The sequence below is a fragment of the Hipposideros armiger genome, unplaced genomic scaffold (genome assembly GCF_001890085.2).
Source record: "Hipposideros armiger isolate ML-2016 unplaced genomic scaffold, ASM189008v1 scaffold_461, whole genome shotgun sequence".
NCBI lineage: Eukaryota > Metazoa > Chordata > Mammalia > Chiroptera > Hipposideridae > Hipposideros > Hipposideros armiger.
The window spans coordinates 336,961-354,624 of record NW_017731811.1 but is presented as its reverse complement, the minus strand read 5'-3'; the positions used below and the strand labels follow the sequence as shown (position 1 = coordinate 354,624).

At 55.5% G+C, this 17,664-nt stretch overlaps 1 protein-coding gene across 4 annotated transcripts; it reads right to left on the bottom strand.

Moving 5' to 3' along the window:
- Nucleotides 1-74: 74 nt before the first annotated feature.
- Nucleotides 75-12,836, bottom strand: CARHSP1 (calcium regulated heat stable protein 1). 4 transcript variants are annotated; one of them, XM_019666136.1, is made up of 5 exons: nucleotides 12,742-12,760; nucleotides 11,802-11,925; nucleotides 4,649-4,813; nucleotides 3,822-3,944; nucleotides 75-2,145 (listed from the first exon to the last, which is right to left on the bottom strand). In XM_019666136.1, the coding sequence occupies exons 2-5, from the start codon at nucleotides 11,825-11,827 to the stop codon at nucleotides 1,983-1,985; spliced, it is 477 nt and encodes a 158-aa protein (XP_019521681.1). In that variant the 5' UTR covers nucleotides 11,828-11,925; nucleotides 12,742-12,760; the 3' UTR covers nucleotides 75-1,982. The 4 variants fall into 4 exon arrangements, with proteins under 4 accessions (XP_019521681.1, XP_019521683.1, XP_019521682.1 ...); XM_019666138.1 differs by lacking the exon at nucleotides 11,802-11,925 and having other exon boundaries at nucleotides 12,742-12,836; XM_019666137.1 differs by lacking the exons at nucleotides 11,802-11,925; nucleotides 12,742-12,760 and adding an exon at nucleotides 12,059-12,128.
- Nucleotides 12,837-17,664: the final 4,828 nt, after the last annotated feature.

Sequence of the window (17,664 nt, the reverse complement as noted above, 5' to 3'; positions counted from 1 at the left end):
AGGACTGAGTCAGCCTGGCTTGGGGAGATGCCCTTACCTGCTGGCTTAAAGGAAAAGCTCACTCACACACAGCCTTGCACAAAACAAACTTTATTGAGAGAAAGGGTGTCCAGTGAGAGGAAGGATCTGGATTGAGGAATCCTGGGTGCTATTCCCAGTTCCGTCACCAACACCACAGGTCCCCCCAGAGCCTCACGGAGTTTCTGTACATTGAGCAGGAAAGGCATCCCTTCCAGCTCTAACATCCTGCAGTTCTGGAATAATCGACTGAAGGAGATATGGTCACACAGGGAGGACCGCAAACGCCGCTTACAAAGGAGTCTACCTGGTAAGAGGACCCAGAGGCCACACCTCCGAACAGTAGATCCAACTCCCAACCCACGGGTGGGCAGAGCCAGGTGGGGTCACACACAAGGCCAGGCCTTGCACCCAGGTGAGGACACCTGGGGGAGAGGAATGAAGACGCAGGCTCTTGGCAGAAGTGGCTCTGGAAGCGTGGTCTGCACCCCACAGGCTTCCAGGGGCCACCTGGGAAACATCCAAGGCCGCAGGGGGAAGGCCACCTTGGACCCAGCGGAAGGCAGAGGCAGGAGGCAGAGGACCCTCAAAGGCGTGGGACGGGCCAGGAAAAGAAAAGGCGGATCAACTCCCTTAGGTGTGATGCTTCACTGCACACACATCATCCACACACTCATGTGCCTGTTTCAAACCAGTCATCAGCACAATAGTCCCAGCCTTCCACCCCCTGCAAAGGAAGCAGTCCCCAGGCTGAAAGACAGACCTGTCCCCAGAACGAAGACTCTTGATAAGGCCGGTACTATCCTTTGCATCCAACTTCCTCCGTCTTTTGTCAGGAACATCCTTGTCTGCCCAAAAGCCAGCTGTAAAGGGTTCAGTTCCCCAAGCTGACAAATAAATTCTACAGATAAGCCACATATTTCAAAACATTACCCAGCTATCTCTATTTTTAAATCACACCTAAAGCCCAACCAAACCACAGCAAATAAAACCCTAAGGATTGATCTACAAAGGTTCACAATGTTGGCAGCAAGGTATAAAGTGAGCTGGCTCTGGGGGAGAGCTTTAGTTATTTAAAAAAAAACAAAAAAACAACCCTAAGCACTTCTTCACACCTGTTTTCAAGAAAACCCGTTCAGCAAATGTGCGTTTCTCCTTCGACGTTTGAGTTTACCAGGCTGTCAGGAAGCAAGCTACCTACTCTTTTCTGGATGGATCAGGAGAAAGATCTGTTTTTAAACAAACCAGCTCCCCTCTCCACACTCCCTTCACCCATCCCATCCCCCACTATCTAAATGACAGGGGATAGGAAATGGCTGCTGAGCCATGATCACTCAGCTTGAAGACAGGTGGAAAAGACCGGGTCTCTCAGGGTCAGAATTCAGCTCTGAGCATGGCTGCAAAGGCGCCTGAGGCCCCTGCTCTCCCCACCACCTGCCCGCTGAAGCCAGCTGACCTGGAACCAACCAAGCGAAGAATCAGGGAAGCCTGCTTTGCCCAGGGCCTAGGAAAGACCCAACAAAGTGGTGCGTGGGTGGGAATTCATGCCGGGACACACACAGGGTCCATGTCACCACCCCCCAGTGGGATTTTGAGCCTCCAACTCCAGGGGGAAGGGGACGAGGGACTCTGTGGACTGGAGAAATACCACCTGACCGGTGCCGCCTGGACTGGAGTTGGGCCCTCTAATCAGCCACAGGCAGGTGCCTCGCCTTTGTCAATGCTTTTAATAGTTTTCAGGTGGTGAGGCTGTTGTGCTGATCAGAGGCTGTGCTGGTGACCGAGAGCACCCCGTGCCGGCCCCCGACACTCCTTCCTCCAGGATACATGAAAGGGACCATGCTCCCCGCTTTGAGTGGTAGCTCACATCTCTTGTGGTAGAATGTCATCTCCAGTCTGGTCCTGCCTCCTCCTCCCCCCAGAGTTTCCCTCAAGCCCAGAAGAAGGGGTGCTTCCGGCCTCTCCTAGGAGCTGATGACGTGGCCGGACCAGGTTTCATGCTTGGTGCCCGGCGCCAGGTGGGTAATGACCACCTCCACGGCCTGTAGCTTCTCGTTCTTGGGCGGGATGGAGCACATCTTGTAGGTGACCTCGTCGCCTTCCACTGGGACATACTCCCCTTCCACGCTGCAGGGTGGGGAGAGAGCACTCAGAAAAGCCCCACGCGATGCCACAGCCAGCACACCAGCCCCCTGCTGGTCAGAGGGCCGCCCCTTTCAAAGGAACTGCCTTGCTGCGCTGCCATCATGGGAGCCACCACACTGCCCCAGCCTACAGGTGTGGCTGAGAAGGCCCTGACCCGATCGGTTGCTTCCCTAGGACCTTTGAAGCTGAGACAGACAAAGTTCAGCCATCTGGGGGTGCTCAGGCTACGTGAAATGTGGGTGCCATGGGCCTGGTGGACAGAAGAGAAGCGAGAGCCAGTCTGAGCCAGAGAGAAGCGAGGCGGTCACATGGGAGCTGAGAGATGGCGGGGCAAGTTTACTGAGCGCCCAAAGCACACCCACCCTGGTCAAGGGGTCCCAGAAGCCCAGTGAGCCTCCAAGAAAGACCCTTTTGTGCTTAAAGCTGGTTTCCAGGAAGGGTTCTCTACCTTGGACCCACTCCCGGGAAGATCACCTTACTTCACACAGGACTTGAGTCACCATCCCACCCATGATGGTGAGGGACCCGTCTTGACACCCCCTTGATGAGACCCCAGGAATCCCCCTTCAGATCCTGACGGCCAGGGCCAGCCAGCTCCCCCGGAAACTGCTTTGTCTTGATGGAGGAATTGCATACCAAATGGGGCGTCCCTCTTTGACTTGGCCACCAGGAAGCTCAGGAATCAACGTGCAGCTACTTCTAGCAGCGGAACCAGGCATCTCAGCGTCTCCATGGTTATTTGCCTCCCACCCCCATGTTTCCCTTACTAACTCATTTATTTGTCATCCTTGTAGCCACTACACATTCTTTCTGGAAAGAGGTAATATGGACATACATGTACACACATCCACGTATGTGTTCATACATACATAAAATGCATTGCTTTAGCATCTTTCTCAGATCTGTGCTGTACAAGGGGCCTATTTAAGACCTGATGTGTGTGTGTGTGTGGCGGCGGGGGGGGGTGATTAAAATCAGTGCTCCTTACACCCATGTTATTTTTTTGTTTTTTTTTAATGGAGAGGGTTTGTAAAGAAAAGCTACCTCTCCCAGCACGGCAGACATATGCAATAAGAACCAATTTTCAAAAGTGTGGTTTCTATATATTGCCAGGTCTGCTGTGCAGGGCAGGATGTCCTGAAAGACTGAAATAAAAGATCAGGGGGTGCTGAGGCCAAAGGATGGGGTAGGACTGGGGGTGCCAGACCAGGTCCCAAAATATCTGAAAACTACGAGAAGATGGGGAGTGAAGCACAGGCTGCAGCATGTTCTCCAGCCCCGGGGCCTAGGATGTGTGGGCCCCACCCTGGGTCCTCCAAGGGCTTCCAGACACTCAGGAACAAAGGACATCAGTGAACAAGCGGCTGGAGAAAGGGTGCAGCTCCAGACTTCCTTCCTGCAGCAGAGGGGCCGGGCAGCCCTCAGCCTCACCAGGCCACTTCCCCCCATGGTAGGGCAGGAAACCACCTCAAGGTCAAACACAGCTCCCCTGACTCACTGGGGTGCCTTCCCCCATCCACCAGATGCACAGGCACTCAGCCCCATCCCAGTGGTTCTTGACACCCTTATACCCAGCATCCATCATAGTCACACACACTCCCTGCCTCTGAGGAGCAAAGACAGTGACCACCTCAGCCCCGGACCAGCTACTGACTCACTCGGAGATGTGCAGAAAGATATCAGGGCCGCCATCAGCTGGGGTGATGAAGCCGTGGCCTTTGGATCGACAGAAACATTTGCAGACTCCTTTGTAGACAGGGCCCTGCGAGGCCCTCACCGTCCTGATAGAGAGGGAGAAAGGGTGAGAGGCCCCCTCCAGGACAGCTGCCCACTCTCCTTGGGCACACCCAGCTCATCCCAGTCCCTGCCCACAGCTGTGCCCAAAGGGGTCCTGGCCAGGGCCACCATATACAGCTGCACAGGTTGTGCACTGCACAACTCTGGGCTATTCACACAGAATCCAGTAAGAGTGACTCTCTGGATGACCTTGGCAAGTTTTCTCAGGCCTCAGTTCCCCGTTTGAAAGGAGCAGTTTAGACTAAAAGCTCTCTGAGCATCTCTGATGACAAATTATTAATAACAGCAGCAGACTCCATTCATTGGGCCTGAGGTCTGCATCTGCTAGGCACCATGTATGGCCTCTGCAGCACCTTGGCCCCCCTGCTACTGTCCTCATTCTGCAGCTGAGGAAGTCAAGGTCTCACAGGCAAAGAGGCTTGTGTGTGGTTAAAGCCCAAAGATTTAAGACCCCCGCGATTTCCCACCCCTTTCCATCCTTCATCCCCAGCTCGTGGCAGGCTCAAGTGGGTCTGGGGCAGTGTCCTCCGGAGTTCACAAGGCACCTTCCCAGTTTCTCTTATCCCAACCCCACGTCTCTCCATTTGACAGACATTGAGGCACAGAGATGGCCAGAGATGCAGTGAGTCTCTGGCCTCAGGCAGGAGGCCTGTTTCAAGGAGCCTCCCCTGGCCAGCCTGAGACTCACGCAGAGAAGGTCCTCGTCCGGCGAGTGGGCAGCGGGCTGGGGACCACATTGCCCCGGAGAGGGGATGGTGATCGATCGCGGGCCCGCTGGGTGTCCAGTAGCCCGACTGAAGCCTGGTGGGTGGGGGGCTGTGGTGGCGGAGGAGGTGCAGATGACATGGCTGACCTGGAAAGAGATGGGGTTCTCAGGGGCTCATGCCTTGCAGGAGGGGTCCCCCAGAAGCATCCCCACCCTCACGGTCACAGAGCCTGCCATCCGAAACTCATTCCTCTTGCTGGCCGGGGAACGCAGGCTCCAGCTCACTCAGTGCGGAGGTCACAGTCACGTCTCTGCAAACACGTAGGCTTGCCCAGCTGGGTCAAGAGCCTCCCCTGGGCTCTGCAGCAGCTGTGGGCCTCCTCCTATCCCAGCTGTGCATGGAAATGCCAGCTTGTCCCCATAACAAGGACGCCATTGGTCCCCTGTAGGTCCTCAGTGCCCAGCACAGAGCTGGGTGGCACTTAGTAAATCCTTGTGAAAGGAAGGGAACGGAGGACCCAGGCAGGGAGGCAGGCGCTGTTTTTATGCTACCTGCCTGGATCAGGACGCCAGCTACTCACCATTCCCTGACCCCTGCTAACAGCCAGACCCTAAGGGGAAGGGGGAGGCAAAAAAGGGAGCAGCACACAGTGTCTCTCCAGGAATCTCCGGGACACAGACCAAAGAAAGGCTCAGACCCCAAGTTTGGATCCCGGGGGGCTGTCACACGCCTGCATCCAGGGGAGGGAGGCCTGGTGGGTGCGCCTGGGGAAACCAAAGGGATAGGGCATTTCAAAGGACAGGCCCCTTGCTCAGATCCAGGGGCTCCCAGTGAATTTACACCCCGGCCGCTCGCCCGGGGTCACTGGCTACTATATCAAATTTCCTCGGTGACCCACCAACATGCATCAAGAGTGGGTGTGGTCACAGCCAGCTGGAGGGCTGGAGGGGCACGGACTCCACAGCGGCTGCCTCTCTCTGGCCGTTTTGCCAAGAGCAGGACATGGCCACAGGGCCCAACGCACACCCAGTGCATGCCTGTGAAGGTGCCTGCTCTGACGCCGCCTTGGCTCAAGGTCAAGAGGAAAGAGCAACGCCCAGGAGCCAGAGGGCCTTGGCTAAGTCCTTTTTTTTCCTCTGGGGTCAATTTCCCCACCTGCAAAGTGCGGCAGCTGGGCGGGCATGATTCAGCACCTGCGCAGGGCTGGGGATAGGGACGCAGGTGAGGTGGAGGGGCCTGAGCTCAGACCTCACCCAAGTTCACACAGTGAGGGGGACAGGAGCAGCCCCCGTGGGCTTTATGAGGCTCACACGGGGTTTTCAAATTTCAAATGTGAGCTATCTTTCAAACATCCCAGGAGTTTGCCTCTCAACATCCAGGTTTCCAGCTATTCAGGAAAAACAAGGAGCAGCTCTGACAATCCTGAAACCCCAGCTCTCCACCCTGTTTCCTCCTTCCTTTACAACAGCTCCGGGGCCCCAGGACACTGATTTTTCAATCTAGAGTTTTCGAATCACGCGGCAACGTCCCCGCTGCCCCCAACCCAAACCTCCCAAGAGCAAGGCCTGATTCCTCCCTCAAAAGGACAAAACCTCTCCCGCTGGCACTCCCATGTCAGGTCTCAGTTCTGTCTGGCTGGGAAGAGAGAGGGCTGGATTGCCTTCTGGAGGAAGTGGCACAGCTACCTCCTGACCCTTCGCTTAGCTGCAGCCACGGTTGGAGGGCGGCCGGTCCAGGGAGCCCCCACCTCAAAAAGGCACCGGCTGCTCTGCTGGGGTCAGGGCTCCCGCATGACCTACCAGCACAGGTCATAGAGTCCTGGAATGTTCCAACACATGGGGTTCTGGGAAGGAGGCCAAAGAAAGGAGGGCCCTACCCAGGCCTCCCAGGACAGCAGGTGGGACCACAATGACCTGGTGATACAGGGTGAGGTGGGAAGCTGCCTTCCCCACTTCTACCCCTAATCCCCTCCTTTCCCCTGGAGTCAGGCACATCTGATGTTCAAATCCCACCACTTGCCAGCTGTGTGATCTTGGGAAAGTTACTTAACCTCTCTGGACTTTAGTTTCCACATCTGGAAAATGGAGATTATAACAGTCCTGACTTCACACCATCATCACAAAGTTGAAATGAAATAATACATGTTGAGCACTCAGCACACCATCTGCCCAGGACAAGTGAGCAGTGTCAGCTATGATTGTTGTATAACTGTCATCGTAAAGTCATTCAACAAATTTGTGCCCGGTGCCAGTCCCTGTTCATGGGACTCGAGACACTGGGCTGAATTTGGAGCCAGAGAATAAACAGGTAAATAAAGATATGAACAAGGTTCATCTATATTGCAGATTGCCAAAAGGGCTCGTAAGAAATACACAGAAAGAGATAAAAAGTAACAGGGTGGGGGTGGGTGCTTCCCTAATGGGGGTACAAGCTTGGCCCTGAACAATAAGAAAGCCAGCCATTTGAAAAACAGAAGGAGGCTCTTCCAGGTAGGGAGGAGAAAGCCTGTGCAAAGGCCCTGAGGTTGACAAGGTTCCAGGTGTGACAGAGGCCAGCAAGGAGACCGGTGGTACTGGGGATGAAGGGTCGGTGAGTGACAAGGTGGTGAAAAGGAGGGCGGAGCCAGCTGAGGAGATACGGGGCATCACCATTATCACATGTCTTCCTTTCTTCACACCCATTTGTCTGTCTGTCCCCATGCAGCTTGCCATGCCCACCCCCCCCTGGGTTAATGTAGCAGGCCCAAATTGGGCCCCCCATTTTCTCTTTACCCCAGCCCCCTCGACTCCTGCAAAACATTTAATCCCTGAGAGATGCCAATAGAAGGCCCATGACCTGGGGGTCTGAGCAACATCAAGGGTCCCTCTATGTCCCTAAGGCTCAGCATTAGGGCTGCCACAGAGCAGGGGTTTAGGACACAGGCCAGGGAATGACCCAAAGACTCCTTAACCAGCATCAGAGCCCGAAGCCCCCGCTGGCATTCACTGTGCACCCAGTGTGTGCTCAGCACCTGGCACCGTCCAGCAGGAGGTGGCTACATTCAGTGGGAGAAACTGAGGCACTGAAAGCGCAAGTGACTGCGGGTGAGAAGGGTGGTGCCAGCCCGGGAGACCCAGGAGCCTTCACCACCACCAGCTGCTGGCCTGTCACAGCCCGTCTGAGCTGGAGAGCAGCTGCAGCAGCCTGGAGCTGGCCGGGCCAATCGGCAGTGGGCCTGGCAGGAGAAGGGAGAGCGGGAGGGGAGGGGGCGGGAGAGTGAATGGCCTTTGTGTGGGGGAGGCACAGGTCAAAATCCAGCTGTAAGGAAAACAGCTGGGGCAGGGGATAGCCAGTCACCCAGGAGCCAGCTCGGGGGCCCATCTGTGTAAGCCCCCCAACACACATGCAGATGGGGATGGGAGGTGTTCAGCAGCCCCAGCCCCACCCACTGGCATAGTTTTCCAACAGGCAACTCCTCTCCCAGCAACACCAGGGGTGGCCTTGGAGCATCCTGGAGGAGGCGGGGCCCACACAGTGACTAGCCCCCCTGAACCACTCCATTCCCTGCATCTGGGAGGAATTTGCAAACAGGTGCCTGAAGCTCAGGCTGGCCAGACGCTGGAGGCCAGACCTGGGATAGGCCTCAGGCCTGCAGCAAACTCAGCCCAAATGTCATGCCCAAGGCATGTCACAGCTGCTGTGCTGTGTGCGCACGTGCTGGTGGGTCTGTGCACAGGTGTAAATATGTGTGTGGTAGTGTCTCTGTGTGCACATGTGTGGTGTATGTGTACACGTGTGTGTACACACATGGCTCTGGAGAGCCACCTGTGCATCTGAACACACGCACACATGTGTATGCATGCATGGGCTTGTGGACCAGGCTTGTCACGGCCTGTATGTGCACACCAGTGGGCCAGGTGGGGCCGCACCTTGTCCCCAAGCACACTGGGTGCCTGCACTGGCCCCAGAGGACCTTAAAGAATATTGCCTCCTATTCAACTAAGAGTTACTGGGCCATCTACTATGCACAGGAAACGGAACCCAGGACAGCAAAATTCTTGCCCTCAAGGAACTTATGGGCAGGGAGAGGGGGACCCACAACAGCCAGGACAACAGCCAGCGAACTGGGGCCACACAGTGTTCTCAGAACTTCACACATCTCAGCTCTTTTCATCCCCATTTCACTGATGGAAAAACCGAGGCACAAAGTGCCAAGTGCCTTGCCCAGCTCCCGCAGCTAATAAATCAACTGGTGAAACAGACAGTATGTCCAGCAATGGCAAAGCTATGGAGAGAAAGCAAGCAGGGGAGGGGAGTGTGGGTGAGGGGCCGCATTTTTAAAGCAGGTGGTCCCAGGTGAGCAGCTGGCCACCTCCTCCTTTCCCAGTCAGCACCTCTAGGTTCTAAAGAGTGCTCAGCTGGGGAGGAGAACACAGGCCCTAGAGGTGGGGGGGCCAGGAAGCAACTCTCACCCTGCCTGCCCCCAGGGAGGGGTGTGTCAGCAGGGCCTTTATCCTGGGAAAGGGTGAAGAAGGGGGGCCTCAGCCCAAAATAGCTGGGAATTTTCCACAGGCCAAGCAGATCCTCAGCACTGGGATCCAGGCTTCCCGAAACACCTTAGGCCTACCCACATATCTGGAGACTGGAGACCCAATCCTGCACAGCCCCTGTTAACCCCGCCTCCTGCCCTCACTGACTCAAAGCCACCAACCATATCAAGGATGAGTCTGTCTTGAGCCAAGGAGCCAGCTGCTTACTCCAGGAAGGGGAGCCTTGGCAGTGCTGTCAGTCATTTACACTTTAGTGAGAGGGAGTTCGCAGTTCATTTCACAAGGCTCCATTCTTGGTAGCTTTCAGGCCCTCAAGGACAGGAAGATGGGGGAACAAAAGCTGGGTTCAAGTTGGGAGCCTTCATGGTTCTCATCAAAGCCAGAATGCTCCAAGCCTATTTTTTCTTTCCAAGCTCCCCACCCTGAAAAGTGGGGGTGTCTTGAGCTTTCAATGGGTTTCCGGCTAGGGCTGGGACATATCATATTCAGACACCTCCCAGCCCTAGGGCCAGGCCACTGCTGGCAGGCCAGGATGAGTCGTAGCCTACACAAAGGGAAGGGGACATGGCACTGGACAACCAGTCGTGGGGGACCGGGGCAGTGAGGGTGTGATGTCCACTGTCTACCAACTTGTGCCCGGCTCTGTGTAGGCATTTACACACATTCACCGGATTCATCTGATATGAATCTGCCTGCATAGACAGGTTTAAGCCAGCGCTTCTCACACTTTAATCCACCCAGGAATCTCTGCGGATGGTGATAAAATGCTGATTAGATTCTGAAGTGGGGAGCGTGAGGCCTGGGGAGTCTGCATGTCTAACGCACTCACAGGGAGGCAGACCACTTGGCCACTGAACGCGGAGCAGTAAGGGTTGGCAGGCTTGCCCACCTGTCAGCCAGTATAAGAGGGTGAAAGGGAAACTAGGGGGAAGGGATGAGGCTGTAGATGAGTCAGGTTCCTGGTCTGCAAACTGAGACAGAGACACCCTCCCACCTCTCCCTTCCCTTTCTGACCTCCAGCTCAGCTGAGCCCAACAGAGGGGTCCCAGCAGAGAGGCCCCCAATGAACCCCAGGCAGACAGGCCTTGGACAGTCTTCTCCAGCCATATTCCCCTCCCCTCTGTTGTAGGGTAGAAAGCCTGGCTCCAGCGGAGGGAGGGAGTGAAGGGAAGGGGAAAGGGAAAGGGAGTGAAGGTAGAGAAAGGGAGTGGTGGGGTGTAGGGGGTCATGGGGAGGGGCCAGGAGAATCACGGGAGGAGGGAGTCAAAGGCTGGGGTGGGGGTATGGCCTGGCCCAAGCAAGCCCGAGCCCCGAGCCCTGACGTGCCTGCACAGAGAGAAATACAAACACAAACTGGGCAGCGGGTGCAGCCCACGTTCCCATGTGGCGGGGGAGGGCAGACACTGGCTGAGAAGGGCTGAGCCCAGTCGGGAACTGTTTGCGGCCCCTGAGGCCCCCAAGTGCTGGGAAGAGGCTGGAAACCCAGGCCCAGCATGCCAGGAACCAGAGGCAGGCCCTCAGGCACTGCTGCCTGACCCCCATTAGCACCCCCACCCCGCCCTATGGAGAGATGGTCACCTAGCACTTCAACCACCAGGGACCCTGCGCTGCCCCAGTTCAGTCCTTAGAGCCCCTCCTGGGTGAGCCCAAGCCCTTGTTGGTAACTAGAAGCCGACTCTGCACCCCTCAGCACCCCCACTTCAGGCACTCGGGTTTTCCATCCTCCCTCGTTTCCAGAGCCCTGGTGGCAGACATGTTTCACTCCCTCGCTGTTCCCAGCAAGTGACCTCACCGCTCAACACCTCAGCTTCCTCACCTGTCAAATGGGACAGTAATGGTGCAGCCCCCCCTCCCCCCCACTCCCCTGCAAGGGACCTTGTGCAGACAGACCAGACAGGGCCAGCTACATGGGCTAGGTCAACAAGCTCGAGGCAGAACTCTCAGTCACACGGCCATCTAGAATGATCCCTCCCATTCCTGTCCCTGCTGATGGGACATAAACCAAGTGCCCTGACTTTGCCACTTGGCAGGACAAAGAAAAACTGGTCCCCTCCCAAGCCAGGGCCCAAGCTGGGCCCTGGTCGGCTCATTCCGACCTCCAGCATCTACTCCAAGCTGGGCTCTGAGACCCTGTTTTTGGCCTGGAAGGGGGAGGGGGCGGGGGCTGGGGCCGGAGGGAGTCAGTTGGAGGCTGGGGACAGATAGGCCAACACTGAGAAGCTGAGATCATCAGGGACCCCCAGAGAGAAGGGGAGCACAGGGAGCTGGAGAGGCCCCTGGCCCGGAAGAGGGGATAGCATCGCTTTAGGAGTAAGGAAGTCATTCCTGGTAGAGGGACCTGCAGGGGGCAAAGGCCCAGGGGGAGGAAGGGAGGGCGGGTGGCAGAGAGAGGCGGGAAAGATCGCGGTGGAAGACAACAGAAAGCTCTGTTGAGAATGTTGGCACTTAGGCGACAATGCGAAGAACAGTGGACGATTTTAAGCCGGGGGTTGATTTGAACCGTTTTTTATACGAGTTCCCCCTGGCAAACGGGTTGGAGGGGCAAGACTGGGAGCAAAGAGACTGAGAAATATCAAAACGGCAACTAAAAAGATATGTCACTAACCTTTCTCCCCGCACTGGGTTAGCCATCTCCTTTTGTTCTCACACACCGCATTACGATAGGAAAAGTTATACGGGCTACAGAAGCGGAATCGGAGGCCTCCTATTTTGCAGCGAGACACCCCCGCCTAGGAGAACGGTGGCCCTGCCTGGAGCGGGCTGATCTGTGCTCCCCCACCCCACCCCAAATACACAGATCCACTCCAATCCCAGAAAGGCAGTGAGGGTCAGGGGCTTCCTCTTTAAAAATCGAAAACAAACCAGTGCATTTCCGGCCTACAAACGGGCTACCAGTGAAGCCGGCGGGAAGGGAGGCTGTGGGCGCGGGGCAAGTTTTCTGCTCCACCCAGGGGCTCCCCATCCCGGCGCAAACACACTCGGCGAGCGCCCGGCGGCTCCTCCTCCGCCAGAGGCGGCCAATCGCGCCGCGCCAGGCCAGCTCCCCACCTCCCTCGCCTGGCCTGGCCGAGGTCCAGCCGCCGAACCCACAGCTGGCGCGGCCCGCCCGGCTCCACCTTCCCGAGCGGCGCCCCGGCGCCTCGCCCCACCGCACCGCGAGTCACCCCATCCACGCTCCCGCGCACGGGCGAGAGCGAGGGGAGGGGGTTAGGGGCGAGTGGGGCGCTTCGCAGCACGCAGAAAACAGGCGGGAAGTGCTACCTGACATCCGCTCCCAATCCCTCCAGCTGCGGCCACACCCACCCTTCCCTTAGGGAAAAGTAACTCGCTCGCCCCCAAACAGGCCTCAGCGGCCCGGGCATGCCCTAGGCGCCTAGAGACCCATCCCGGAGCCCCCTGCCGGCGAGCTGGAAGACCCTGCACTAGGGGGTTGAATGGGGGCAAGCGGCGCAGGGGAGGCCGTGGTCCCACACCCGTAGTCCGCGGGTCTCGGGACGGGGACACCCCGCCACACCCCTCCTGAGGGCCCAGGAGAAGGTCCTTACCTGGCGACCCGCTCCGCTCCGCCGGCTGCTCTGCCCCGACTGCGAGAGAGAAGCTGGGGAGGGGGCGTGGTCCGCGGGGAGGGCCCGCCAAGGCCCCGCCCCTGACCCGCCCCCAGAAGCGCCCAGCCAATGGGGCCGCGGACCAAAGCCCGGGCCTGCTGGGGAGCCGCGGGGAGCCGCTGGCCGCAGGAACCCGAATGGACCTTTGTGTCCGCGCGCGGGACTGGCAGGATCGCGGGGTGCACGGCCTCTCCCCCCGCGCAGGGGTGGGGGACAGTGACCGTCTGTGCTGCAGAAAGCTCCCCTGAAAAGTCAGAGAATCTGGTCTTCGCGCCGGTGCAGGTCCCTCCCCTAACCCCCCGGGTTGGGTCTGGCCCCTACCTTACCTTCGCTCTAAAATCCAGATGGGCCGGGGGCGCTTTCGTTTTTTAGCAGAAAGAGATCAAGGAATGACAGGAAAGAATGAAGAGAGACGCAGAAGGGAAGGAAACAAGCAAAGAACAAAAGGGAGGAAAAGAGGGGAGGAAAGGAAAACAAAATTCAAAGAAAGAGAAAACAAACGAGGGAAAGCTGTTGATTTCATTCTCTTTTATGGTTTGTTTTTTGTTTGTTTGTTTGTTTGTTTCATTTGATTCTTCATTTCCACTCCTTCCTTGAGTCCTGTGTCTCTGGAAGTAAAAGACGGTCCTCTCATTTTACAGGAAAGGAAACAGAGGCACAGAGGGCGGTGGCCTTTCCACCCGCTAACCCTCCACCCCACCCCACCCTGTCACAGCGAGTCCGGGGCAGCCCCAAACGCAGAGTACAGCCGTGGACCCACACTCAGGTTGGTAATCGAAAGGCGGGAGAGAAAGGAGCTATCCTGTAACTGTCCTACGACCGCAGGGCCTGGGAGTAGGAGTGGCACCGTGATCTCTGCGCAAGCGCACCAGCTCTGCCTGCCACGCACCCTGCCTCTCCCTCCCTCCCCGTCATTCCCCATCCCCGCCCACCCCCACTCACCCCGCTACACACACACACAAGCACACAGAGACCATTGAGAACACAGCGACAAGACAACGATCTACAAGCCAGGAAGACGGCCCTCCACCGGGAACTGGCCAGCACCTTGATCTTGGACTTCTTCGCCTCCAGAACTGGGAGAAATACATTTCTGTTGTTTAAGCTGCCCTGTCTATGATTTTTGTTATGGCAGCTGAAAGAGGCTAAGGCTGTCCTTTTGCCTTCCTTCCCGCAACCCCAAAGTCCTCCTCAACTAACTGAAGCCTCTCAGAATTTCACAATTGGGTGCAGTTCTTTCTGGTTTGCAGTCATTTACTGGGTGTGTCGTCTGTGTCTGTGTTGGTCACTCAGCACCCAGAAATAATAAGTGCCCACCCAGTACCCGCCCCAGAGGAGGCACAGCCTGGTGAAGTAGCAGACAGGCCCATAACCGATAACAAATAACCAGGATGTCATGTGGTGGGCTAGATAAGCCTCCATGGCTCAGCAAGTGTCCCACCCTCGGCGCATCAGTCAAGACTGGTCTCAGGGAGGCTTTCTCTCTCAAATTGCCTTGGCTTACACCTCCTGCAGCCAGTGACATCAGCCCCACCATCTTTTCCCCATCTGATGGCACTAGCCAAGTGGCAAGACTTTGAGCCAACAGCTAATGAAGAGACGTGGGCTAAATGTTCTACCCAATAAGGACCAATCAACCAAGCCAGCCATCTGACAAATACTTATTGCACACATATTTATTCCAAGTGCTGGACTAAACAAAATTCATGCTGGCCCTGCCCCTTGGAGTGTTACAATCTAATAGGGGAGGCAGATTTGTAAACCAATAATCACACAACGGTACAAAATCCAAAAAATAAAAATAAAAAATAAAATCCCGCTGTACCCACAACAATGACAGTCAAGGAGCTGGAAAAGCTAGGAGAGGTTTCTCTGGAAAGTGCTAATTGACCTGAGATCTTCCAGAAGATCAGGAATTAAACACAAAAAAGGACATTCCCACACAGAAGTTACACAGAGCATGTGCAAAAGCCCTGAGGTGAGACGGGGTGTGGGGTAAGATGGTAATTGTCAGAATGGGCAAAATGTATGGGTCTCAAATAGGGAGCTTCGCCTTTAAGAGTGATGGCAGCCAGGTAAGGGCTTAAAGCAGGCATGACCCCTCCCACCAAAGTGTAACTCCCATCAATCAACCTGTCCCCATTTCTTCCCACCATGACTTGGGCCTCTACTATCTCAGGAGCAGCGGCCTCTACCTGCCCCTTCTGCCTCCCCCTCATTCCATGCCCACGCTTCAATTTTCCGTGCAGCAGCCAGAGGGATCTTTCAAAACCCAACCATTGTTAAAGAAAAAATGACTCATGATACTTGTTAAAACAGTAAGACAGACTTTGTTCGGAACGATCCTGATAGGTACAGGGAGCACTACAATGGGGTTTTGCAGTAAGCGAGAGAGATTTTACTCAACTCCAAATACAAAGGTAAGTGGGAATTAATAGCCAAGGAGCAGGATAGGGGAGGGGTTACTAAGAGGAAACATCAGTGGCCGGGGAGATTCTGGCTAAATTGGCCTCGCAGGATTCTTGCAGAAGGCATGCCAGGGTGATCAGACATCACCAAGGGGTGGGTGCAGGGACGAGGAATTTGGTCAGATATCAAGAGTGATCAGATATGAGGGTGTGGGATTCTGGCCAAACCAACTTGACAGGATTCTTCCTAAAAGTGGACTCTACAAGGACAAAGACAGGAACCCAAGGTCCAGCCTCGTCAAGCAGAGGGCTCAGAGGAGCCTGACAAAAGTTAGGTCAAGGAGAGAATCTTTGTCACCATGGCTCTCCCCTGCTCAAAACCCTTCAGTAACTCCTTATTGCTCTTTAAATAAAATCCCAACTCTTCTGCTGTCACACCAGATTTGACTTAACCGAATCTAAGAAAACTCCAATGAGAAGCTTATGCAAGTTGGGGGTTTCTAGCTCTGTCATGTTGAGAGAAGATGTGCGGATATGCGTAGGGCTGACACAGCAGATCTACAGTCCTCAAAGACTTTGGTGTCGCCTATATTCTTGCTTCAACATCCTTTAACACTTGGCTTCTAGCCTCAAGGTTGCCTAATGAGCCAAAACAGCTCCTGGAGATCCATCCATCACCCATCAGCATGTTCACTTAGGAGGGAGGGGCAAAAGAGTTTCTTCTCATCTCTCAAGTCTCAACACCGCTGTCTGGAGGAGCCCCGCCACTCTTTGGGCTGTCCTTAGAGTTCCCATCTAAACATTATTTTGTCTACCAGTTAATTTTCTGTCTCCCCAGTAGACCATAACTCTGGGAACACAAAACACTGTCCATTGGGCTCAGCTCCTACCTCCAGTCCCAGCCCTGCACAGAGTCCCTATAAGCATTCTTTTTTTTTTTAATATATATTTTTTAAATTTATTGGGGAACACTGTGTTTTTCCTAGGACTCATCAGCTCCAAGTCAAGTCATTGTCTTTCAATCTTAGTTGTGGAGTGTGCAGCTCAACTCCAAGTCTAGTCGCCGTTTTTCAATCTAGTAGCGGGGTGCCCGGCCCACCATCCCATGCAGGAGTCAGGCCAGAAACCTGTTGTCAAGAGCACGTGCTCTAACCAACTGAGCCATCCGGCCGCCCACTGGCAGCTCAGCAGCAGCTCAGCTGTCTTCAATCAATCTAGTTGCGGAGGGCGCAGCTCACTGGCCCATGTGGGAATTGAACCGGCAAAGCTCACGCTCTAACCAACTGAGCCACCTGGCCATCCTTATAAGCATTCTTGAATCCGTGACTGAATACACCAATGGATGCAACGAATGTGTGCCTGAAACCATTTCTAACAGAGCCCGTTTTCTCCTCTTCTCTGAACACACAGAAATGCGGAATGGGGAACTGGAGTGAAGCTCTTCTTTAGTCCTGCCCCCGGGGCTTCCAGGAGGGGTTCCAACAGGAAATGCCTGAGCAGCCTCCACAGAGGTAGGAAGGGCGTTTCAAGCAGTGGATCAGCATAATCGAAGGCCTCCCTCCAGCCCAGAGAGGTACCACCGCTCCCAAGAGGGCATTTTTGGGATGTGGTAGGGCCTCGAGGGTCATCCAACTGATTCCGGGGCACCCCTGGCATGGTGAGCCAGAGGCCAGGGTTATGGAGGTGCTGGAATGCTGGGCAGTCTTGCTTAAGGAAGAATCCCCCACAACATAAACAGCTTCCAGTACCCCACCCAACACATGTGTCAATGAAACACGACCTAGCTTCTGGGGGGTTTGCCCTGCTGCCAAGGACAAGATCAGACAAGGACTCTGCAGCATTTCCTGTTACCTTCTAATTCTTTCACCATTTGGGGAAGTCCACTGTACGTCTTCTGGAGTGTATGTTGGTGAGTGGGGTGAGGAGGGGCCTCATCCAGCTATGTTGAGTCAGGCGTGCAGGCTCTAGGGCCAGGTGGCAGGTGACTGGATTCTGCCCGTGTCCAGATCTAGGGGAACTCTTTCTCCACATCTTCCCAGAATGCCTCTTTCTGGTCATTACACATCAAATGAGAGGACCCTCCTCTGACCCTGAACCAAAGGTGGTGCCCTCCACCCCCCCTGCATCCGTCTGTCCCATCCCCCATCATGATCATTTCACCCTTTTTTCCATGTGAGCACATCTGGCATCTCCTTCCCCCACTACAACTTCCCCCAGGGCAGGCACCTCATCTGCCTTGCTTAGTTTTCTCTGCCTGACACGAAGGCAGTGCTCAATAAATGTACGTAGAAGAACTAAGGGCCGCAGCAGTGTCGTGGGATGTAGAGAGGCTTGTGGAGGATGAGGGGCCTGGTGGGTGACTCAGTTTCCCCTCCTATAAAATGGCGCTGGAAGACCCTACAGTTGAGAGGGAGCTGAAAACTCCACCGTGGGCCCGGTGAGGAGGCTCGTGGAG

What these genes read in the sequence shown, in the direction of transcription:
- CARHSP1 (XM_019666136.1), bottom strand. Translation starts at nt 11,827, where the DNA reads ATGGCTAACCCAGTGCGGGGAGAAAG. An exon ending in AACCCAGTGCGGGGAGAAAG is followed by an intron (nt 4,814 to 11,801) that starts GTTAGTGACATA and finishes ATCTCTTTCCAG; the next exon opens with GTCAGCCATGTCATCTGCAC. An exon ending in CGGACGAGGACCTTCTCTGC is followed by an intron (nt 3,945 to 4,648) that starts GTGAGTCTCAGG and finishes CCTCTCTATCAG; the next exon opens with GACGGTGAGGGCCTCGCAGG.